General features: G+C 35.3%; 1 protein-coding gene across 15 annotated transcripts in view; it reads left to right on the top strand.

The window, feature by feature from the left end:
- Positions 1-25,942, top strand: part of RBFOX1 (RNA binding fox-1 homolog 1) — a 1,372,937-nt gene that overhangs the window by 799,160 nt on the left and 547,835 nt on the right. For 2 of the 15 annotated variants that reach the window (XM_076351303.1, XM_076351309.1), the window contains 2 exons: positions 16,738-16,782; positions 18,176-18,251. The exons of 12 other annotated variants lie outside the window; for them this stretch is intronic. In XM_076351303.1, the coding sequence (XP_076207418.1) occupies positions 18,204-18,251 (48 nt within the window). In that variant the 5' untranslated portion in view covers positions 16,738-16,782; positions 18,176-18,203. Of the gene's footprint in view, positions 1-16,737; positions 16,783-18,175; positions 18,252-25,942 lie in introns of those variants that run through there. One more of the 15 variants, XM_076351311.1, reaches the window with a different exon arrangement.

The following is a 25,942-nucleotide window of genomic DNA, read 5'->3' as shown; positions in this document are numbered from 1 at the left end:
ATCCTATTCATTAAAATTCCATTCCTACACATCAAATTAAAAGAGCCTGACTAAGAATTAAGATTGTTGACTTCTTTTTTTTTTTAAAAAGAAAGTGCAAGCATTTTTGGGGTGCATATTGTTATAGCTGCTGTTGTTGTCTGCTGTCATTACACGTTTTGTTGCTTCAGTTATTTCAGGGACCATCGTTTGGCATATGAGACATGCACAATTTGTAGTGAAAATTTTACGTTTTAAAGAATTAAGGATTGGCTCAGTGACAGAGAGTTGGTTAGGTTTCTTGTCTGTGGGGCGCGACCCAAACGCAGTAACTCTGGCAAGGTATTCATGTGTGTGTGTCCATGACAGGGCGTTGGCCCAAACCTTGTCCACTAGGCTAAATCAAGACTTAGGAAACCATTGAAAGAACAATACATGTCTGTTTAGTCTATTGGAAACTCTTGAAGGAGAATAAATTATGAATATAAAAACACAGCTTTGTAAAAAAAAATATTGTAATTATTAAGGATTCACCTGCTTCTGTAGCATCTTTAAAATGTTTTGGTACCCTTCTATCTGCATAACTTAAATTTATGTTGGCAACCTGTTTTTTGTTACTGTTGTTTTGTTCTTGTTTTAAATGGACCATCTCTTGTAGAGTTAGTTCCAAATGTGTGAACAGTTTCAAATAAACAGATCTGTTTCAGGACTTTATTTGTAGAATGGAGATGATACTTTCTATAATGAATATGTTAACAAAGTGTTCTGAGGCATATACAGAAAGTTTCATGGAAGTGGAAACAGAGTTCTCATCTCAGAGAAATGTTTTATGTATATAAAAAAAAACCCCTAATGATCAGGTGCAAGTTTTTGTTGTGTCTTTTCACGTCTGGACCAAATGGAAGTAATTCAGGAACCATAGATTTCCTTCCTTGAGATACATTTCCGGACATCTAATGTTATTGTCTCTTTGGAAATTCAAAGTATAACGGTATATAATATTTTCTTGACATTAACGGGTGTAACTGATAAAGATTTCCTTTTGATTTTCATTTAAACTATTGGACAGAGGCAGGGGGTATTTTGTGTTGCAATGCTGATGGAATGGTGTATGGTTGCGATGGATGAAATACATAGACAGTTATTTGAAAAATACACAAAGAAAGCGATGCACATACATATATGTGTGCCTTGCTGTCTCATCAATCCTTGCAATATTTTTTGTAACTTTTAAGCATACTAAAATTAATTCATGGTGTCAGTAGAATTCATTCTGAGGTAAAGTAATATTTCCTAGATAGCAATTTAAGATTGCCCTCTGGACTTAAATGTTTGGGTGCTAATACATATTTCTACTGGCCCCTAAGAATGCTATTTGGAATTCTTAGATGTTAGGTGTCAACCTGTTACTGTAATATAATGTAAGTTACTCCAGTAGCTTAGCTTTAGTACCACATTAGCGGTACCATTCTGTCTTAACTAAGTGCTAACAGCTACATGTTTTGTGTGTTGTGTCAGAGATGAAAAAAAGCGCTACCCTGTCTTTGGTGGCCACCAAAGATTGCATGTGATTTACAGATTGCATGTGATTTTATATATACGTATGGAAAGAAGTGTGGCCTATTAGCTTAGTAGACTATGTTTTTGGACACTTGATATCCCTTTCTGGTCCTGCTTTGTCTTTGGCCAGATAATACTGCTGTTTTTGGTGCTTCAGATTCTACTTCTGCAGAAGTGTGATGTAATTTTTACCAGGCATTTTTCAATGGCTTTGGGTTTCTTTCCCTTCAGATTTTTTTTACAAGATACTTATCCAGTAATACTTTGTATTTTGTGGTGTTTTGTGGTTTGGGGTTTTTTTGTTTGTGCCATTCTGACTAGATTTTCTTCACTTAGAATTATCTTTTCTCTCCCAGTTTTGCCAAAACCACTTTTCTTTCTGTACCTTTCAGATAGTAATGTAGGGGCAGTGAACCAAACCCGAGTCCAAATCAAATTTTAAAAATCAGATCCTGCGCACTCAGTTATTTTAGTGGTTGTGTTCAAAATAAATAATAGTACCCAAAGACCCACATGAGTTGGAGACCTACCAGTTTGTTTTCGTCAATGGAAGCATGTGATGAATGTTTTACTTCTACCTTTACTCTCCATTTAATTCATTAAAATCCAAATATACTTAAAGGAAGGAACGTGAGAAAAATAAGTTTTGTGAAACAATATGTATGCATGCTAAAATTCTGTAAATTTGGAAGTCAGCAATATTTGCATTGGCAGCTCACAAATAATTCAGTTGTTTCATTGCTATTGACAATAAAAATATTTCTAAAAGGGACTACTAACATGTTATAAAGACAACTGCTATTTTTTTGGCCTTCTGAAGTGCCTTTTTGAGGAGCAGTGTTGCAGTCCTTCAGACAACTTCTTGGACATGGAAAACATCAAGATTTTAGCATGGCTTGATGAAGACAGGAAACTTACCATGAGATATTGTAGCAAATGGGTCTGTAAATATTCATGTTCCATAAGGAATGTATACATGAAGGCTTTCATTCTCATTCAAAAGGCATAGCCAGCATTTTTTTTATTATGTGTGTTCTCAGATGAACAATGGCACTAAATATGAAATACAAGCCATATTAGTACTGACTTCTGGGAGTTCATTTTGCCAGGTAGGCTCTCACTTCATCTGTCAAGAATAATATGATGTTCTTGTTCCTCATGGAACAATGAGGAAATAGGTCTCCTTTCCTGTTAGCAAACTTGTGATCTGGACAACACAGTTTGCACCACCGGTAGCAGCTTCTACCTATCAGTAAAGTACAATTACAATTAGCTAGTGGTTTTCAGTAAGACTCGATGTATTAAACTACACATTTGACTCAGCTTTGTTCTCATTTATGTTTATTCCAATGTATGTGAGCATTCTGAGTCTGCATATTTCTCAGTGATCCAATTTGAGAGAAACATGACACAGTTTTTCAATATTTTATTACTGCACTTCAGACAATTAAAATCTTAATGTAGACTAGGAAAGATAAATCTTACCTTCCAATAAAAATAGATAAATACTAACTTTCTAGTAATTTCTTCAGTTATTTCACCCTTGAAGATCTCCTTTTTTCTGATATCAGCTGACTATTTTGAGTGCTTTTGAGTAACTATGTTAAAGACCAAATTATGTTCAATATGGCAATATGAATGTTATGTTGACGACAAGCTCCTATTGGCTCCATTGGAAGTAAATCTGTAATTCTGAAAGAGAGTACCATACTGCTGCCTAGCTCTGATCATTTCAGTTGCTGATGGGAAATATTATATGTGGTAAGATAGTGTATTGAACAGAAAATACTATTCAGCATGAATGAAAACCTACATAAAAAAGTGAACTGAAAATAATTAAATATGCAGAAATAGAATAATTCTCTCTTTTTTAGCAATACTCTTCACTTAAGATACTGCATTAAATATAAAACTTAAATTAGTTTCTATGGGTTAGTATTAGAATTTGTGGATAGGAGAAGACAGTCTGTAAAAATACTAGTATTGGTATTGCTGCTGGGGATAGTTTTAAAAATAGGATACAAAGCATTTTTCTCTCTCCTGAGAAATAGTATGGTGAAAAAAAATCACACAGTGAAACAAAAATGAGAAAAGGAGAATATTAAGAATGGTATATGATTCAATAACACTCCTGAATTGCTTTGTTGGCTAGCTAATGAAGCATGGTGCCAAATCTCAATGCTGACGTAAGTCAGCATATTGCCAGCTAGCATTTACAACAACAGGGTTACAAGTCCAGGAAAGGGGGACTGTTAACTAGTAAATATGTTTCAAAAAAGGGGAGGGATCAAGTACATTAGTTTCTGTTCTCTGTGAATACCAGGTTTCACAATTGCTGCTGCATATATTACATTGGTTATGCTGTCTGCGGGGTGTCTGATACATTGTTTGTTACAAATACATGAACATAGACTTCAAAATTAGATTTTAAAAGATAACATTTCTGTTTCTGTGACAATACTTTTCTTAATAAACCTATGCTATTCCAAAACTTGCAAAACCAGAATTATTCCAATTTTCTTATTTGAAATATTTCTGGTTTAAAATCTTAATGGTGCAGTTCAGTTTGTTCCATGTGTCGTAATTACCTTGCTTTCCTCACAGATACTCAGGTTTCTTTGTGAGGAAATTTGCATATCCATTTACTATCATTATCTTAATGACCACATATGGTCATTGTTACAGTTGCTAATTATTTTAAACTGGTAATGTATAAACATGTAATTAGATATAAAAAATATACCTATTTTTTAATATGGCTTATAGCCAAGTACCAAACTACTAATTTTGCTAAATTTTGCCATGGGTTGTTTGAGATTACTTTTTGCTATCATAATTTCAGTCTTAAATATTTGTTATTTTTTTAAAATCTGAACTGGTGGATAAGTGTATAATAAGGATTTGGTAACTATGAATGATAGCTAGAAGATCAGAAAACAGACATCTGACTTAATCCAATTTGAGAATAAATGGAATGTTTTGCTGCTTATCGGTCCTGGAGAAAATACATAAAACCATATTCTGCTTTGATACCCATAATACCACAGAGACCATGTGTAATGAATGAGATGTTTCTCTTCTTGGTCTTCAATAGTAAGTATATTAGGCTTTTGAATTTCTCAGATTATCCTCTATCATGGACATAAAGAAAAAAGAGATGAAAAAAGACGTAGGCTTAACTAGGTTGTATTTAACTAATCCATCCAGTCCATTCTTTTGACTCATGAGGACCTAGCAGTTGTCAGTTGCTTCATGGCTATAAAGACTCTACTGCCTGCCATTTTACAGAGGTTTAACAGGATGGAGATAGAGAAGAATGGTGGCAAAGTTTTCCTGGCTGCAAAAAGAAATGATAAGCATAAGAATTTACTAGAATAAAAATCTGGTTTTGCAGTGATCACCATGAGCTTTTTTACAGTACTTAGGTTTGATGAAGGAAATGAATGTTAGCACCTCTCAAACCACATGACTCACTATAATTCTCTTTTTGCCCTTTCCTGTTCTATATCCATACGGAAGTCACCTTCAGTGAAATAGGGAGCAGGAATCTTCAAGAGCCCTCTCTCCTCTACTGATCTCAGTGACTTTCTCCTAAGCGTTCAGGCATGTATTCCAGCAATTACTGCAGGAGTGACATCGCTTAGTTATTTTGAAACCAAAGCAAAGTTCAGAATGCTCTCCTACTATCTTGCAAACTCAAAGGAGAAAAAAATAATCCTCCTAATATGTTTCACTCGGAGCTACAAATTAATGCATTTTGTTTATTTAGGGAATTCTCTTTACAACCTTTTACAGGACAGACTATTGAAAGTTTCTGTGAAAATTGATGGTTTTCTTTCTCTGCAAGCATAAATACTTAGTTTGTTTTTTGTTAGATAATTTTAACTACAGTAATCAGGTTTTCTAGGTGACCTAGCATATTTATATGGATAAAATGATGAAAATAATCAATAGAGAATGGTAAGAGTATAGTAAAAAATAAACTAGATTTACTAGCATAATATGTTATTGACCTAGTGAGATTAGATTGTCTTCCCTATTGCACTTCAGGGAGTATAATTCAATCTGTACTCACTTGCAGTGGTTTAAAACACTCTTCTGGTTCTTAACATACCAAGTATCTATTAAAATTGCTTCCCCATCCTTAAAAGCTGGGCCTTTTTAGAAGAGGCATCTACAGGAAGTCCTTTTCAGTTCCAGAATGGATGTGTTAGTGTGTCTGGATGAATCCAGTTCTTACGCAGTCATAAAAGAATTGACTCAGTGGAACCTCTGGAGTTGGTCAAGTCTAATCTTCCACTCAAAGTGGCACTAATGCCAGCGCATTTGTGCTGGTCAGTCATGGATTTGTCTAGCAAAGTCTTGAAAACCTCCAAAGGTGGGATTTATATAATCTCTCTGATGCACTACCCACTTGGTGAAAAGCTTTTTCTCAGTGTCCAAACTCAACCTACCAAACTGAAGCTTGTTATCTTACGCTGCTGAGAAGAGTTTGGCTCTCTCATCTTGCAACTACTCTTCAAGTAATTGTGAGCTACAGTTAGGTTGCCTCTTAGCCTCTTCTTTGCTAGACTCTGCAAGCCTGTTCTCTCTACCTCTCCTCAGAGATTATGTGCTTTAGTGCCCTTATCACCATAGTAGCCATCTGCTGGACCTTCTTCAGTTTTACAGCATCCCTTTTAAACTGGAGGAGAACCTAACTGGGTATGGTTATAATCTGCCACTTTCTGAGAGAAAACTAGCTAAATAGCTGATCTAAAAGACCAATTACTCATGAGAGAACCTGAAAATATCCACCCATATACATTACCTTTTTATACTAGCTCTATTGCTTCTGCTATTCCTGTCAAGTGTTAACACTAGATACATGAAAAGGATTTAGAGCTATAGGCTTTTTGCATTAATCAGTAATATTAAATTAGTTGGCTAAATATTGCTGTGTTGGCAGAAATTCAAGACAGTCTGAAAAGGATGCAAAAACTGATCTCAGCTTGAATAAAGATACTGGTCTGAGTTCCCATGAGGGGATCTTTAATGAGGAGGCAACTGTAAGAAAGTGAAGCACTTTTTGTGGAGAATATTGGCAAATATACTGGGTCAGGCAAATTTTTAGACTCCTTGTCAGAGCTGTGGTATCTGGTTTGGGAATGGTCTTGAGAATGTTTTCAGATATCCTTTATTAAGAAATATTCTTTCTTGATTTGCTCTTATTGGGACAGCACTTCAGAAAATGGCTGGAAAAAAGCTCATACAGATACTCTAGGGAGATGTATTTTAAATCTTGGGATTTAACTTGTTTGCCTGTGTTCGAAACAAAGTATTGATTGCCACTATAATCAAAGAAAGATTTTATCGGTTCTCACATCTACTTTCATCTATAACTTTCCAAGTAAACAAGGCAAGCGTTAGTGAAATGACTTTCCATGCTAGAATAGGAGTTATATTTATTGATGCTTCCCAGCATCATCTGGACTTCGTGTGGGATAAAGGCTCTTCTCAATCACATTTCATTATGGAGTGGCTTTATGTGACTAATGACTTTGAAATGTATAGTTTGAAACTAATATCGTGTATTACTTACATAACTGCATATATGTAAATATTTATTTCATTTAAAGATTTTTAACAGTGAGTTAATGAATGTCCCAGAATTATTTGGCTTATTTTCTTTTTCAAGTGTTCATTTTCAAGTGTTTAAATCTTTCATTAAGTCCTTTCGTGCATGTTTATTCCCATTAGATTTTAGATACACTTTTGATCCTGGTTTTAACTTCTACAAATACCTGAATCACAGAACTGTAATTATCGTGTATCTGTAAACTAGGTAATAAAACAGTCTTAACAATCCCTTTCTTTTCAGAGATCCTTTAATGCTTGTACTTCACAGAGTGATGTAACTGGTCTTTCATCTGAAAAGTCTTCATTTTAAACTGTGGTGGACTGACCCTGATCAGCCAGTAAGCACCCACCAGCTGCTTGCTCACTCCACCCCAGTGGGATTGGGAGAGAATTGGAAGAGCAAAAGTGAGAAAAAGTAATGGGTCGAGATAAAGACAGCATAATAAAGAAAGAGAAGAAAAAAAAAGGAGTGATGCAAAGGCAGTCACTCACCTCCCACCAGCAGACCAATGCCCAGCCAGTCCCCGAGGAATGGCTACTTTGGAAAGACTAACCTCCCCCCCCGCTGCCCAGCTTTTATTGCTGAGCATGATGTTATATGGCATGGAATATCCCTTGTGTCAGTTTGGGTCAGCTGTCCTGGCTGTGTTCCCTCCCAACCTCTTGTCCACACCCACCCTACTCACTGGGGGGGCAGAGTGAGAAACAGAGAAAGCCTGGGCACTGTGCTAGCACTGGTCAGCAATAGCTAAAACACTAGTGTGTTATCAACGCTGTACTTGTCACTAGTCTAAAACACAGCAGCATATGGGCTGCTGTAAAGAAAATTAACTCCATCCCAGCCAGACCCCATACATGAACATACTTGTCTTTATTGAGGATGCAGGGACTGATGCAGTTCATACCTGAACAGCACTACCTCAGTTGGGAATATAATTATTCAGTCGTATATCAACGTTTGTTACCAGGTTTTGCTCAGGTTGATAATAGTGGAACAGAGTCATAAAAGCCCCATCAATTGTTTTCCTTAATTAACAAATCCATCTCTGAATTTGTTTTAGGGTAAAATCATATTTTAGACTGAAAATCACAAGCAAAACTTGCCTTTAGTTTACTCAATAATTATTGAGGTTATTGTGTACAGCAGTGTTAATATTGCATTGCCACTTGTGGGTGCTACTTCTCATTTCACCTACTGAAATCCGTGTTTGTGTGAAGTATCACTCTATGTTGTGGAAAGAATGTAATTCAGCTCCTTCTAATGCCAGACTTCTGAGCATTATAGCAATATTATGATCTTTGTAAGGTTAAGCTCTGATTGCCAGTGTTTTGTGTCATTATTTGTATAACTTTGGTTAATACGGTCAGTCCTTTTGACTCATGAATAATCAGATGTTTTATAAAGGAATTTCTTTTCTGTGATGTATTTCACTTAAAGGAAATTATACGTTAGCAGCAAGTCATTTGCCTGAATTCACACAATTGGTTATTGCCCCTTTTGTGACAGTACAGAATTGCATTATGCTTTATGACTTTTCATCTTCTTGAGTAACGACACATCTGTTTAACACACAAACCATGATAGAACTTCAATCAAAAATGCTGACTAAAATATACGCTAGAGGGTTAAACAGAAATTCCTGAGAGAATACTAAAACATACATTTTTACATTTATGGACGCTGAACCAAATCCATTTTTTAATGGTATGGATTTTTTTTCTTTATTAAACGATGGAGCTGGCCATACATATTCTTGTCATTAATCAATAATTTCTATTGTTTTTAATTTTATGTTATGAAAGGCTAGAAAGCACAGCTGACTTAGAGAATACTAACTTGACTCGGGTAAATGATTGCCAAGGGATGATGATTTATTATGAAACCTGGGAAAGATCACAGTGAATCTTCCCGCCCAACCCTTTTTTTATCAAGCAGAATCAGATTTGCAAGTAATGAAAACAAAAAGCCTCCACTCAAGTCAATTATTTCAATCTCAATTAAAAATAATGTTCTTGTCAGAAAGTATTTAATGTAAGTAGTTCTGCTGGTCTGAGTCTGGTGCTTTGTCAACTAAACACCTATCTTAACTTTTAATGTTATTAATGATATGAGACTGTGAATATACATAGGCAAGGTATAAATCTCTATAGGATCAGAGTCCCACGTTGTACTTCTATGTAGTAAAGCTGTCTGCTGGGCTGGCTACAAGTTAAACTCTACCCTCTTACCATATGATACTCCAGACTATGATAAATGTTAATTTGTTTTTTTCTTAGTACTAAAGACAACTATTATTATGAAATTATCCTTTTTATTTATAAACATATTTTTATTTTGGTAGCAAAGGCATACTATATTGTAGAGGTATCTTATGTTTTAATTTGGTCGCTCAGCAATAAATGTAAAGTACTTAACACATTCAGGACTGCTTTTTGTATATCAATCTTCTGATTAATTTTTAGGTTTGTATTTAAGTATGTGTCATTTATGAGGTAATTTATTTAAGCGGTAGCCATTGGTGCAGGAATACAATAAATAATAATGATTCCTAGTTAAGTGTTCAAAACAAACCTGGGAATCAAAATAGCAGTGCTTGGCAAAAACCAGGCACAAACTGAAAACAATTATCTATCCAAAAGGTTTGAAGATCAGTTAAATAAAAAGATTGAAGGTTCACTAATTGAGCTCTATTTGTCATATTACCATCTTTTAAAGATCTATGTAATAAAAATAATTCAATATATAAAAGAACAAAACCCCCACACATTTCTTTTAGTAGCTGCTTTAAAACAGTGAAAGTAAATTCCTTATGTATAGCAGGTATTTGTTTTTGGTTTGAATAATTAGAATTTGATTGATTTCTTGAAGCTTTAAAAGACTAAGCAACAGAACCTGTGTGATACAATGATGTTGGTATTGAGGGTTTCCGGTCATTTTGTTTCAATTTTTTTAATTATGTCCGAACATTAACAGCTAAAAATTTACAGCTATCTTGCTATCTTATTTTCCTGAAATCATTAATTCTTGACTATATTAATACTGTATTTTAAAAACCTGTTGATCTCTGAGATATAAACAGCAACTTGAAGTTGGTTACCAGTTGTTTTTCCTTATGTATGTTATACATTGATAAACTTTTTAATTTCAACGTGCTTAAAGGTAATGAGTAAAAGTAATTCAGTTAGTTGCATTAAACTGAAAGTTATCAGCTCTGTAGAAATAGAATAGCTTTGTTGTCAGGCTCTTGCACTCTCTGGAACTTCATAAAGATTGAACCAGTCATAACTCACTAACATATTCCTACATATGTTGAGTAGAAGGAAAGATATAACCACAAGGAGCACTATTACAGGATGAAAATTCAGGCAATTCAGTGGAATGAAAGGTAAATGGAAAGGGAACATAGTAAATCTTAGTTTATGTGCATAGCAAGTGTTGGTTAAGCCTCAGATTAGGGTTTCAGTCACACTTTCCCTTTGGTGTGACTATTTCTGTGCTTTAATGTGAGCACAAGAATAAGCGTTACTAGATCTGGGCAAATGCACATATCAACTTCAATTTATGGAATGGATTACATGCTTCAGCATGGTCTATTACATTGGAAAGTAATGAACCAAAGCACTTTAGCTTTAGCTGTGGTTTAGCAGAACTCTTAAAGATGTCACTGGCTGGCTGCATCTGGATTCTTGACTGCACAGACTGTTTTGTTTTGTTTTTTTTAATCCCAAGATCGGGTTGGGACCCCCCTGGGAAACTGCCCTCAGGGATAAAGGAGCAGAAGAGAGTTGGCAGCTATTTAAAGACATTTTTCTTACAGCACAAGAACTCTTTGATTTCCACATGTAAGAAATCAGGCAGGGAAGGCAGGAGACCAGCATGGCTGAGTAAGGACCTCCTGGTCGAACTAAAGCGTAAGAAGGAAATGCACAGGCAGTGGAACCAGGGACATGTATCCTGGGAAGAATATAAGGATGTTACCAGCATGTGTAGGGACGGGATCAGGAAAGCTGAGGCACAGCTGGAGTTTGGAATTAGGCAAGGAATTTGAAGAACAGTAAGAAGGGCTTCTACAGGTACGTCAGTCAGAAAAGGAAGATTAAAGAAAATGTACCCTCCTGATAAATAAGACAGGAAATCTAGTGACAACCGACATGGAGAAGGCTGAGGTGCTCAACAGGGTTTTTTTGCCTCAGTTTTCACTGGCAATCACTCTTCCCACACCTCTCAAGTCCCTGAACCTCAAGGCAGGGACTGGGCGAACCAAGTCCCTCCCATTGTAGAAGATCAGGTTCGAGACCACCTGAGGAACCTGAACCTACACAAGTCCATGGGACCTAAAGAAATGCATCCACAGGTCCTGAGGGAATTGGCAGATGTCATTGCTAAGCCAATCTCCATCATATTTGAAAAGTCATGGCAGTCAGGCGAAGTCCCCAGTGACTGGAGAAAAGGGAATATCCCACTCATTTTTAAAAGGGTAATAAGGAGATTCTGTGATTTGGAGATGCTTGACTTGGAAATATTTTCTATATAAAATAATCAATGCATCCTAAATGGAAGTTTTGATAGATTTTTTTTCCTTGTTTTTGTCAATTCAAAAAGTGGGCTATAGGATGGTGTTTCTCAAGAACTTGAATTTACTTGGGCAGATAAAATGGTATGCATTGACACCGGAGACTTTTTTTGTTGCTATTTCACATACAAATACCTCCAGCTCTTGGTGACCATACCTTAAAAACAACGACAAAAAAATGCAGTAAATATTTAAATGTGACCCTGTGCCTTGGCTGTTAGTTTTTCACTGATCAGTCTCATGCAAGTGGTCAGAAGCACGTAATTTTTGTTTACAGGACAAGTTTTTAACACATTCTTAGGCCCGACCCTGCATAAAATGTCTTGTGCTTGGCTCTTGATGCGGCAGCTGTACGCTAAGATGAAAAAGAACAGCAGGCCAGGGAAACTATGATCAGCCCACCATGCAGTATTGTAGAGCAGATAGGAATGTTAAAAACTTCGGAAATAACAAATACTTTATTGGTGTTTGAATATTTGTGTTGTATACATTCTAAAAGCTTTTTAGTATACGTTATAAATAGATGAGTGTGTATGTGTGGACTGCATTGTTATATTTGCTCATTTTAAAGTGTGTTTATATCAGACTGTATCCAGAGCCTTTTCTAGCTGAACTTTAACAATAGGTGAAAGTGTGGTGACTAAGGAATAACTCAAAAAGATGACATTTTCTGTGTATTTTATTACTGTAAAACATAAAAAGCTGCTTTGTTGTCTTCCCTATAGCCAGTAGTCTGGATAGATATTTACAGATGGATATATTAAAATACTTAACTCATCTACTTATAAATCATCATAAAAAGGTAACAACTTTATGAAAGTAAAATCAATACAAATTGCATATGGCTCATGGGATAGATTTTTTAAACTGTTTTTTTTTTTGTTGTGGTAACATAAACATCTATGACTATTAAGCCACTTTTTTTGCAATTCAATTTTAGTCTTTCAAATATAGAACAAGGAGTATTTTCTCCTCACTAATTTTGGTTCCCTTTTTTGCTGATGGTATTTAGAATCATAGAGATATTAAAAAAGTAAAGACACAAAATTTGCTGAAGTGATTTGCTGAGGAGGCTGCATGTACATAAGTAAAAGATGCTTAAGTAAACTTAGAACTTTGGAAAATATTTTCCTTGATCCGTTCTTTCCACAATGAGGATTATAAAACTTTACTAGATTATAGCAAATATAAGTGAGATTGTGACCCTGGCACAGATTTAATTTGATTGTGTTCTTTCTGTCATTTGGAACTTCATGAAATAATCAGTCCATAAGTGGTGTAACAATAGAAACAATTTAGGAACTTCTACTGTAAAGTACTTAATTCTTGTAAGAATTTGTCTAGTGGGGTTTCTTGGTTTTCGTTACTGATTTTACAGTTTGCTGGTTGTATGCTTCTATATATCCAAATCCGTCTGTCGTATGGGAAGGGAATATACGTGGCCTTTAGTTATGGTAGTTGCTTACAACCAGTATTTTAGAAAATGTTTGAAAAACAGTTATGGTGGAATAATAGTGATTTCAATACTAGCAGAGAAAATAAATTTCAGGTGTTTGTCAGAAGACAAGTTTCAAGAGTGTAATCTGTAGAAAACGAATATTGCTGAAATATTTATAAATTAGTTTTATTAAACTTGTTCTAACTTTTGTGCCATTTTGTTTACAGTATAACTTCATTCCTGCTAAATCTGTATTTGTGCAATTTGGCTGAGATTTTTGAAGGCCATTAATTTGCTTGCAAAGTTTCTGCATTTTTATGTTACCCAATGAACGGAGCTGCCCATTAATCATAAGATGAAGAGCCACCACTCAGTGACAATAAGGCTATGCGTCTTAGTCAAGAATTTTACACCAGTTGAAGTGGCTAGAGTAAAATAATTTCAGAAGATAAAACACAGAGGGCTCTAACCTTATTAAAACGTGTCAGTAAATAATAGTTGTTTGTTACTGGTTTAATTTCCAAAATTTCTGAGGTATTTAGTTAAACACTTACGGGGACTAATTGTAAATGATATATACCCATTGTTACTTTGGTTAATAAAAATGGTAATACCTGTGCAAAACTGAACTGCTTTCAATGCCATAATGTAATTACATCATGGAAAACAGCATAATAAAGCAAGAAGAAAACCCTAGGTATATGTAATTTCAATTTAAACTTCCTTTGGAATGAAAAATACTGGCTGGGTATGGGGACCGCTTTTAAACTGGGCAGGAAAACTAACTCTATCTTACTGTACTATTCACTTGGATAAATTAAATCAGAGTATAAAATTGTACCAAGCTCCTCTTAACAAAAGAAGGGCTTGGATTGCAGCTTGATATAGTACTTTCTTATCAAAATCTCTGAGTGTGGCTGTGGTTATCCAGCTGTCTAAGAGCAGAGATGTCTATCTAAGAAAAACAACTTAAAGTTTCTTTCCTGAATGTTTTCCTGTGTTTTCACAGTGGTAGAGCAGCTGTTAATTTCCCAGGTTAATGTGTCATCTGCAGCGAGTCTCAGCCTTTGGTTCTGGAGAAAAATAGGAATGGATATCCAAAAAGAAAAAGTTGCAGACATTAAGAAAGCAAGGAAATTTCCTAGTTTGCTTCAGAATTGTTCTTCCCATCTTTACTGTAGGTTTGTCAGTAGAGTGTTTTTGCTCTTTAGTCTTCTCTCAACCCTCTGTGTGGTGAGAAGCTGAACTAGGAGATGAGTAGGATGATCATCATAACAGGGGATCTAACTGTACATGTGGTGTTGATCTCTATTTGAAGAACGTAAATTTGTCTGCATTAAGATCCATACTGGTGGAGTTGTATTTCATCCTGAAGATAAATCGTTTATACTTAGGTATCTTTAATTTACACTGCAGTCTACAGGGCATTTAGATCAGCAGAGAGATAGTGGATTTAATCTCTTTGAGAAACCCACTCATTTTGCTCGTTTCAACAGTTCAGTCTCTATGGAGTAAGGAATGATGTGTAAATTCAACCCTAAAATACATCCATTTGCAAATAAAAACACAGTGCTTATTTGGTATTGTTAACTGTACATCCAGTTTATTAGACTGTATGTTTAGATGATAAATGCAAAATTTGTAACAGCCTTGCATGTCACTACTCAGTACTTCCTGGATACCAACCCTCATTTTGTGAAATCCTAAACACTAGGGAATAGTTTAGCCCTGTCAGTGCCTTATGAATAATAGAACAGAGTGGGGCTCTTTTCTTTTCTCATCACTTATCCAAAAATTTTGGGGTGGGGAAGGAAAAAATAACCTCTAAAAACAATGTGGGATTTAATAGAATCGTAAGAGCCACTGAACCCAAGTGAATTCTCTTAATTGCATTTCTCTTACTGGAGTTAAGCAACACAGAATAGGACCTGAAGTTTCCGTAATGTGAATGATTAACCATTTTAAGACATTGTACTACACTGTTTATGTGGTATATTGTAGTTGCACCGTTTGAAATATATCCTGGTCTTTTAGCATAACAGGTGCCAGAAAACCTCTTTTGACTTACAGGATGAAGTAGCAAGAGTGGTCGTAGCTTCCTAAGCTTTTACTGTGAAATAAAGAAACACAAATCGTACTTGATCCTTAATATTCCAAAGAGATGTTTAAAGGTAAATTTAATTGAAATGAAAATTCATTCTAATCCCAATAGTTTGGTCTCCACAGCTGTAAGGAAAAACTAGTTGATATAAACAATTACCTCTCTTTTGAGCAACCACTTTAATAATAACTAAAGTATAATACTGAGCATGGATACTACAGTTTATCATTAAAGTTATCCCTGCTTTAATTAAAAATTGAACATTAATGCAAAAAAGTATATAATCCAGATAACAAAATTGTGATTGAATGTCCATTGCAAACATATTAATAGAATAGCAAATAAAGGGAAAAGATCATCATGCAGGCCTTTTTTTTTTTTTAATACCTTTTTCGTTTTACTGAAAAAATCAGCTTTGAAGTGATGCACAGTAAAGAGCCTATAAAATGTATTCCATATATACAATACCAAGTACTTTCAAATGCAAATAACTTCAATCTTAAATTATGGGGAAGTAGGCCACTACTATTTCGTGGAAAATAAATAATTTATTTAGTAGAAATGTTTAGAAATTGGTGGTTGATTTTGAGGCTTTGTAATAGAGGTTGACAATCCTAACCCAAATCTTCACAAACTAAAATCCGATTTTTAAGCTGCTTCTGAAACTATAGTTACTTCTGAGCTTTTCCCCTTTACATATCTGTAGTGATTATTCATATCCTGGGTAAATTGAGACAAAATTATGGCAGAGCTAGCTACAGATGTCATTATCTACCCTGGAATATCTTGTGTCATACTTACATGTGTATATACTTACATTCAGGACTAGAAAAAAATTGTGGAGTCAGAATACATTTTCATCTTTGAGACTCATGTTTGAATTTAAAGAATAGGTAGGAGAGAGTCTTAGAAATAATCAGAACCCAATGGTCATCTTCATTAATTGACTACTTATATTTCTTTTTCCTGTTTTAATCTAGTTTCATAAGAAACTCAGCTCATGTGATTGCACAGCCTGACCCGCTGGTTGTCCAATATGTTCACGTACTGAAATTTTAATCTGGAATGTATGCCTGTGTGAAACCTTTTGTATGTCATTTATTTTCACTTTATAGACAGACTTTTGCTCTGTTAACATTGCTGCTGAATAGTTGTGGGCGTGGTATTCATGTTATATGCTTGTATTTGCAGGCCATTGCCTTCATTTTTTGTGGTAAATAAAAATAATGTGTCTCTTTATGAACAGAGTGCATTTTGCTCACTTTAGCCACATGCTCACATGGTGTTTGGATATAACTTAGTGAAGAGCATTATTTAAAATGATCTTCACAATTTTCTAACTGTTGTGGAAGTAGGAGAAGAAAATAAAGGAAAAATGCATTTAGTTAAACATAGTTGCGTTAAATGCTGTACTTGAGACACTAGCTCAGCTCTCTACAGAAGTGTTTTGTTTTTTTTCCCTACAGGATGAAAATGTAGCACTCAGGAAACATGGATAATGCAGCTATCAAGTAAGATAGAAAATAGTAGCAAATGAAACAAAATCCCGCTTTAAAGTCCCAACACAAAGTCATAATCCTTCTGGATAGATCCTAATAGATTCAATTCCTCTATAAAAGTCCACAAAAGGGAAGAGGGAACGATTTCAGAATTATTTTGTATCCTAACAGTTTCCCAAAATAGAGGCTCTGGATGACAACTTTGTATTAGCAAATATTTGTTTTCCAGAGTAGAAGTTTACTTATCCTTCGGTGTCTCAGGAAGGACTGTTCTGCTTCGTTCTGTGACACTGGGGCTAAGGAGAAAGGAATGGCAGGAGCTGATTCCAAACCTAGATGTTCGTCCTTGAGCCTAGAGATTGCTGAACTTCCTGATCTAACTACATACTAAAACTGTCATCCATTAGGGTGACAGGACATGCCTCAGATAACTCAAGAGAGGTGAGAGAAAACTGGGTGAGAGATGATAGCAGTTCCTCTAGTCTTAACCATGCTTGTTGCATGATGGGAATGGGCTGAGTGTGTTCAGACAACACACTTAGAAACTTCTGCTGGTTCCCTTGCATCTGAGGCCTTAATTGTCCAGCTGCCCATATGACAGCACAGCCACATAGTCTGCAATGTGATGTAGGTGGTATTACGGGTCCTGGCTGATTATAAGTGGCATTATGTGTCCTGGCTGACAGTAGTCCTAGAATGCAAGCTACATTTGGACTGCCTGGTAGCCCTCAAGCAGCTTAACAGTTTTATGTTGCCTCCCAAGACCAAAAAGTGATTCTGAAGGTTCTGGAAAATGCTCTGCTACTATATAACCACAGAGAAATTTGACTTTGATGCTGACCCTGCTTTGATTTGGGGGAGAAGGAGGGTGTTGGACTCGGTGATCTGTGGCGATCCTTCTAATCGAAATTATTCTATAGTTCTACACATGACATTTTAAGCAGCATGCATACGTTATGTTTCACGTGAATTTTAAAAAGCGTCTTTAACATTGAACTAACTTCCTCTCTTGATACAAATTCCAGTAGTCCAAAGCTGTTGTCCAATCCTACTTTGAAAACTAAATGCCTTAAATGTGTTTGAGCCTATGGGCTCATCTACCTAACACAACAGAATATGATGCAAGAGATCCCCGACCTGCAGAGCTGTTTCTGGAGCACAGGTGCATCAGGGCAGCACTGCGCCTGAGATCATAAGCTGTATGGAGAGGTAGGGCTACTTAGTTCAGGTGCAGTCTCGTGTTAACTAAACAACTGTGTTTAAGATACTGACTACTGTCTCCTTATGGTGCTATGTTACGTCAGGAGGATACATTGGTTTGGTCAGAGCTATCTTGTGGCTCTCCCTGTGCTGGGATTCATGGTGAAATGAAGATATGCCCAAAATCTTTTCTGTTTTTCTTCAGTGGCTCAGAGTGATCATTCCAGCTAGAGATGGATACCTTACTGTCATTAGTATATGAACAGCACAACCGACCTGAAGTAAGTGCTAGACGTCTTTCTCAGTGCTCTCCTGGAAGCTTCTCAGATACTCTGAAAGCACTGTAACAGAACCAGAATAAATGAAAATATACAGTGACACTGTACTGGTTTGGTTTTTTTGCTATTTGTACCCAAATTCAGTTAATATTTATGTAATCTGGCTGTGGCAGACCCTGCAGAGTTACAGTGTACTTTCATACTTACATCACTGTTAATCCATAAAACAGCTAGTGAGGTTGATTTTGGGGGGGGAATCTAAATGTGAATTTTAGTAATTAGTAATGTTAATTCTATGCAAATAGATATTATGATAGATTTATCTAATATTTTACAGTATGTTTATGGTGCAGCCTGACTTCCAAAGTTTCTGTCTGATTTTGTACAGTTTTGATCAAGCTATCTCCATAGCAAAAACTTGACATAGGTGTTGTATAATGGTTTATTTTTTTTACTATCTGCGCACAAGATTATGTATGAGAAGTACGCAGCAAGTTCCAAGAGGTCTTAGAAATTTTTGAGTTAAACAGAGATGTGTAGTAGGAAGTAAAAAGTTCTGAGTATTTTTCCTAATACTAGGCACTGGGAAAAACATTACGTTAACAGGAAACTTGTGATCTTTCTGAAATAACATGACTCATTTCAAAAGTTTCCCTGTCTTTGCAAACCAAAACCAGAATGTTTTGTAGCTGTAACAAATGTGGTAAGAAATGCTACATGTACACTTTGGTGCTGTGCTTTTGGAATGAAGCTTGCCTCGGTGTGGGAGCAGAGACCATTTACCACCTGGGCAATTAGCATTCCGCTCAAGGTTTCATCCTGGTGTAACAGAAGGTTGAATTTTGATCTGTGTCTGTAATGATGAGATAAAGTGACTCAGTTTCCTCAAAGGTCCATAGGTATTATGTCCTACATGCAGTAGTGAATTTTACCTGTAATGAATTGGAAAATGTAATCAAATAATTAGAGCTACAGGGTCAGAGACCAGAAAAACAGAACAATGTTTGGCTGATAAGCACATTGATAAAATTTTGGTGAAATGTTAATAGTGATAAAAGTCACTAATAACTATGTACACAAAGCTGGTTAAATATATCTACTGCAAATACTTAATTCAGAAAATAAGTGTACAAACTGACTATGAGCAATATCCAAAAACCATTTGAGATTGGATTCCTATTGTTAGCTGGTTTGCTTTATATGCTTCTCTAATTTGAGTCCCTGCAGGGCACAGAACCCACAGTGCTTGCCTTCCAGTTCTTTTCATCTGTCACAAGACTGGGAACTTAAAGGGAAAAGGGCTCAGTTATCATTCAGGAGAATGTATAGCTTTCACTATTGTTTAAAGTCCCATTCCTTCAATATGGGTTCTGGGGACAAATTTCTGCATCTGGGTTCAATCCCATTGATTCCATTGACAGGTCATTTGCATGGGCTTATAACAGCTTTGAGCCCTGATTTTAACATACATGTTTATATATGTGTAAGGCTCTGGTTTCTGTTGTAAATATGTAAATGGTTATTACTAGTGCTGATTTATTAGGCAGGGAGGTGAAGTGAAGAACAAAATGATACGTTCATTGCTTTAGCTAAACGTGTATCTCTAAAAATGTACAACCATGCTAACTCTGAAGTTGCACTACCTGAGTGAACTTAATTATGTTTACTTAACGTGAGACATGAAACTTTTTATGCATTTTCAGTTTTAAAAAACTTACAAGAAGATGGAGTTTTCATAACAAACTTCAGTTTATGATTTGCAGTGTCTTTGTTGAGATGAGAAGTTCATCCTGTTTACTGGTAGCAAACCCAGTCTTTTACAGGTGAATGTAAAACTTTCAAACGTTAAGAACTTTGTAGTTTTGAAATGATTAAGTAGTTTTGAATGATTTCTCAGGTGCCTTTTTTGTAGACAGAAAATTAGTCTGATTTTCAGGTCTAAGTTTATAGATCATCTATCAATATAGTCATCAGTAATGGTATTTGTTTGTCATTTGGTTAAAGGTATTTCAAATTAAGTCTTCTGACTCATCCAACTAATAGTCTTCTGAAACTCTAATGCAATGATCATTAAATTGAGAGATTTCTCTTTATAATAACCAACAGGTAACTGCTGCTCTGAACTGTAAGAGGGTTGTACAGTTTTTTAACTAGTTTTTATTTTGGCCTCCTTTCTAATTTGCTAAAATATTGCAACAGTAAAAAATTCCCTAAACCTCAACTTCCGCATGAATGAATGTAAAAGATTTTACATGGTCATCTTTCTGCGCTGCCAGAAATTCCTCTTAAGAGGCATTATGCCTGTATGTATAAATACAATTGTGGTTTTGATAACACTGCAGCTACAGCAAAGTCTGTGACATACTCTTGACCTTAAAAATGGGTGATCCGGTCAGAATATGATTCATTCCTTTTGGGTTTTGTAGTCAATCAGGGTTTCACAAGTAAATGTAACAAAGAAAAAGCATCTTGTCTGTTTTCCCTTCATTTGCATGAGACTAATTACTGTAAGTATGGTAAAAGTTATGTCCTGTTCCCTCCTCAATTTGTACCATGTGGTCAGCAAATTGTGGTCCTGTAAACTGCGAGTCTTTATCTGATATTCTTCTAATTAACTTCACAGTACCTCAACTGTGAAAGTGCATCAGGCATTCAGAAAAATGGAAGCATGCTTCTTATGTTCACAGTTTTAACATTTTATGAACCTATCCCACAATTTCTGCGTGCGGTGTGACTATGCCTTAATCTGGTCTTTAAGGGGATACCCAGTGTATTTCCAGTAAAATATATATGGGAATTTGAATAATTAGGTTTTACACAAGTTGGCATGGTTGTTCAGCATCTTCAGTGGAAATTAATTTCTCCTAGGTATATAGCAATAGGACTGAAATAAGTATAAACTTTATTTCTTTTAAAATTAAAGGTCATCTATTTACATGAAATTATATTTTTCCTGTGTATGTTCTACTAAATTCCCCACTACATGTCTGCTGAGCATAGTGGAGTTACTACTAGTATAAATTTAGGCAGCAGATGGAGGAGGAAAAAAAAAGGGAAGATGGCAGAGATGTACTTGAGAAAGCCCTAGTTTTGGACTGATATAGTAGAAGCTGATTTTGGACCTAAAGAAGTTTTATTGGTTTTGCATGAGCTGGAAAACATGCTGCAGCTTGGGGAATTGATGTTTAAACTCTATTTTCAACCTGAGAGATGAGAAATATAGAATGCTATAGTCATATGGAAACACTTAAATTGGATGTTGTGGGTTTTATTCTATACTTATATGCTATGTTTATCATTACTGTTATCTACTTTTCTACTTCTGAGGTTTTCTTTCTGATGCTGTTTTGCTCATGTAGCTTTAATGGACAACAGCAAACTGTCACACCGTTATATGAATGTTTTTGCAGTCAATGCACTTTTTTTTTTCTGAAAATATGATGGAATATTAGAACATAGGCTTTTGTATTGTGAAAGCTTGCTTTTTAACATCTGATTTTCAATACTCTGATGAATCATACCTCTGTTTAGAGTAATCCTTGAAACTTTTTCTCCTACATGAGTGTTTCAAGTCTGAATATTGCATTCTGTTGAAACAGCAGAGCACATGGATCTCAAATTTCTGTTGTTCTTGCTGTACCATGGGTTTGCGCACATCTCCTTATCCATAGTCTGCAGTCTCCTGAAGGGAGAAGGCCACGCCTTTTCTGTACATAGGAAGTAATTTGCACTAGAAATTGTGCGTGCTATCACATGCAGAAAAGCTAGCCTAAACTGTTTATATTCTGAACAGCTGTGACAATACAAGTTATGAGTTGATTTCTGGCATGATTGGGGTGTCTCACAAAGAGCATCAGTCTAAGCCAAAGATGGTAAGCAAGGGGAAACAAATGTAGTGGACATTATATTTTCAAATACTGAAAATATTCAACAATTTTTATTTTTGAATGAAAAAGAGTGTCCCAAGAATATTCAAAACTGTAAGGTGTGGTAACTGCCTATACCTTCATATCTTTTACATCACCGAAATATTAATACAGGCATATTTCAGCCTGGTGTCATGGGTGTTACTTAGGTATGATTATTTTCAGTTTTCCCTTTTTTATTTTATGCATATATCAATGAATGTTAATTTATTTTAACCTACCATTAGTTAGGTGCTCTGTAGATAGTATTCGGAGAACTATTTTTTGTGCTAATCCAATCACTCATTATAGTAGGCATATTAACAATTTCATCCCAGTGTGTTCTTTTTTTTTAATGTGATAAAGCTTACATATAGAAATGAGACTAAGATCTCTAATTCCATTGCCCCCTCCTTAGATAAATATAGCAGTCCGATTAAAGTGTCAAGAAATGTGAGATCACTAATGAATCAACCTTCTATTTTGTTTCATTATTATTAGTTCCAGGTATCTCCGTAATGCATTTTTCTTAATCACGGTAAATAAATCTACCTCTTGAATGGTCATGAAGTATGAGAAAAAATAAATGAGCAGCACAATACATGAGCACCATGCAATCACTCCTTGCAAAATGTCCTCTAACTACCACAAGGAAATCACCACTTACTACTGTGAAGAACTATGAGTTGACTAATAAGTCAGCATGTCTGTAAGATGATGAAAGCTTCTTGAAAAAGTCACTTGCAAAGTTGTCTTTTTGTGTAGATTTTGTATAATAGATTATTTAAAATTCAGCTGTAAATTATACTTCCACCAGATTTCACATAGATTTCCCTACTACCACACACACAGAATAAATACTGCAGAGACTGTACCACACAGCTTGCAAGTTATTTTGCTCAGGAGCATTTTTATTTTAATAACAATGTCTATTGGAATTTTCTATGCTACAAGAATAGCTTTATGTGAAATCTTGTGAATTCAGAATATTAATGTAAGATAAAGTACTTTTAAATTGAATTTCTAGAATGCAATTGATTGTGTTTGCATGGGATGAATAAGGAATTATCCACACTTATCTAAAACTTAGATATCCTGCTTCTGAGCAAGTCGGAGAATAATTTAGGAATATTTCTAATAAAGTGCAGTGTATTTCACATTGCCTTAGATTACTTGAGAAACAAAAAAGCAATATTTTGGTGAAGTACATCTTTAAACCATCTTTTATAGGTAAGGTGAAGGTTGAATTTTCAATTTATTAAAAGCAGAAGTATCAAAAACTTTCTACCTTCATCTGTGAGACTATTTTCTTCTTGAAATCTTTGCATATCTTTAAAAGATTTTTTTATTTGTTGCAGGTTGTTGGTTTTTTCTATAGACAGCATAGATTTAAATTTGGTATCTTCCTTAGAACGTTGCCTCAGTGTATGTTACTGACCAGCATTTTCCAATGGTTATGAAAAACTAAAGGATCATAAGACATAAAAACGGATAGATGGCTCGTTTTTATTCTGGCATTCAACTTGCTTAGCTATAAAAGCTTTTCTCCATTTGTCAACAAGGAAATCATTCTTGCGAATTCTGCAGTGGCAGACCTTAGTAACAGGTAAAATCCATCCAGGAGGGGCAAGAACAGTGGAAGCTCTCTTTATTAGCTTCTAATTTACAGTGAAAATACATTGTTTATTAGTCATGAGTAACTTGTAACCTAACATAGTGTTACTCACTTGAAAAAATAATTTTGTTTTGATTGCAAAGGAATCCACTGCTTTCTGAATGCCAAGTTAACAATGAATATCTTGCTTATGAAGCAGAAATTTACTTCTTCATCTCATGAGTGAAGAAACTCAAATGAATACAATAAGCAGGATCTTCTGGAAAAAAAAAGCAACACAGTTGGATTTGATTTGAAAAGAGCAATAGCAGGCATATGTCATGTGTCATTATAGGAGAGAAGCGGTGACAGTATTATTCATTATGTGGTTTCAGAGTGCCCTAAATTGGAGTATAAGATTATTGGAAGTGGATGATTTCCCCAGATTACTGCTTAATAGTGACTAAAGGGCCCACATTACTCATATTTGCAATGAAAATAGTGCCAAAAACCAGCAGTAGTTGACTGGAATGAAATGTGGAGCCCTCAGGGTTTTAGCTTGAGATGCAGCTTAATTGTGTGTCTCTTCCTTAATACAAATGTCCCTGAGTCTCTGAGGCTGGTGTGCTTTCAGCACTTGCAAATTGATCCAGCAGTTTCCAAAGTATTTACTGCTTTTTTTCCTCACTGCTTTCTAAACAAATTATTATAATGACTTCGCAGACTAAGGTAGGTTTCCCTGTTTCTGACTTTTTATCATTACCAAATGCTATGTTCTTGCAGCTTTCTGTCAGCTTTTGTTTATTTCCTTTATCTGCTTAATCTTCTATAATGACATGGTTGGAAGAGGGTTAGGGTCTGAATCGTCATGAATGGAACCTTCCTTTTGCACTTCTAGAAGAATGGACATGTAAGAATGACCCACCTGGGACTAGTGTACTTTTACTGTAATACAACTGATGTGTTGGTCGCTCTTGTAAATGAAATATAAGTGTTGTGAATTACTTTTAAACAAAAGCAATTAATATTTTCAAGCAGATTTACTAAAGTATTTTTAGGAAGAATTTAAACTGAAATTTCTTATACTTTTAGGGGCACATGTATAGCCCTACTTTGGATAATTTTTTGCTAAATTGCTTGTAGGGTATGCATAGAACATTCTTGTAGAAAACTAAATTAGAAATGACCTGAAATTTACACAAATTTGACAAAAAATTGTGCTGTATTTCTTCCATGGTGTTTAGAATTTGTCTCTGCCACATCCCATGAGATGAAGCAAAAACATTACTGTGAAAGAAAACTGTTTTCTGTGAAGGTGCTGGACTGAAGTGCAGAAGAATGAGTTTTAATTCGGTGTTATGTTGAATTCCTGGTATGCCAAACTCAGACAAGACTACTAACTGCTGCACTTCTATTCCCTGCTCATAAAATGGAAACAAAAGTACCTTCTTTTTGCCTATTGAAAATGTAAGGTGTAAGTAGCAAAGACTAACTTTTACACAGAAGATGCATTAGGAAAGGACCTCAAGAAGTCATCCTGTCCATCTACTTTAAAAAGCAAGGCATGGAACTAAAGTATTTAAATGTTCTATTACAAAAAGGGAGATGAGCAATGGAAGAAATTATTCCTATGTTGTATCCTGTCTGGCAAAGATTGATTTCTGCCTTACCTGCAATACCTCATAAATTTGCATAAGGTATAAAAGAAACGCCAGATTCTGAAAATGATGCTTACAGTCTGTGAATTCAGAGGGATCACTTAAGTCTTTTTGGGTCAACATGGTTGACTCAGTTGGAAAGTGACTAGGATTAATTGGTAGAATCTATAAATAGTAGCTGATTAAAAATAAGATCTTAAATATGTATTCAAAATAAACTGAACTATTACACCTTCTGAGTTTCACTGATCCCTGAGTAGTACATCTCTTAATGTTGATCTTGTGGCTGTGTTCTTCAAAGAGAAAATTACTGATGAGGATTTTTAATTGTTATTATTTCCTTTAGCTTAGAAGATTAAATAGCTGTCTTACAGTGCTCAGCAAAATTTCCAATGAAAATTTATGACTTTTGTAGATCAGTCTTTTTTCTAATATTTGTTAGACACATTGCTGCCTGACTTCAACCACTTATACAAATGAAGTTATTTATTATGTTGTATTAATTGCAAATTTCTACCTTTCAGAAATTACTTCTGC

The sequence above is a fragment of the Aptenodytes patagonicus genome, chromosome 13, assembly GCF_965638725.1.
Source record: "Aptenodytes patagonicus chromosome 13, bAptPat1.pri.cur, whole genome shotgun sequence".
NCBI lineage: Eukaryota > Metazoa > Chordata > Aves > Sphenisciformes > Spheniscidae > Aptenodytes > Aptenodytes patagonicus.
The sequence above is the reverse complement of the archived record's forward strand: the minus strand, read 5'-3'. Positions and strand labels throughout refer to the sequence as shown.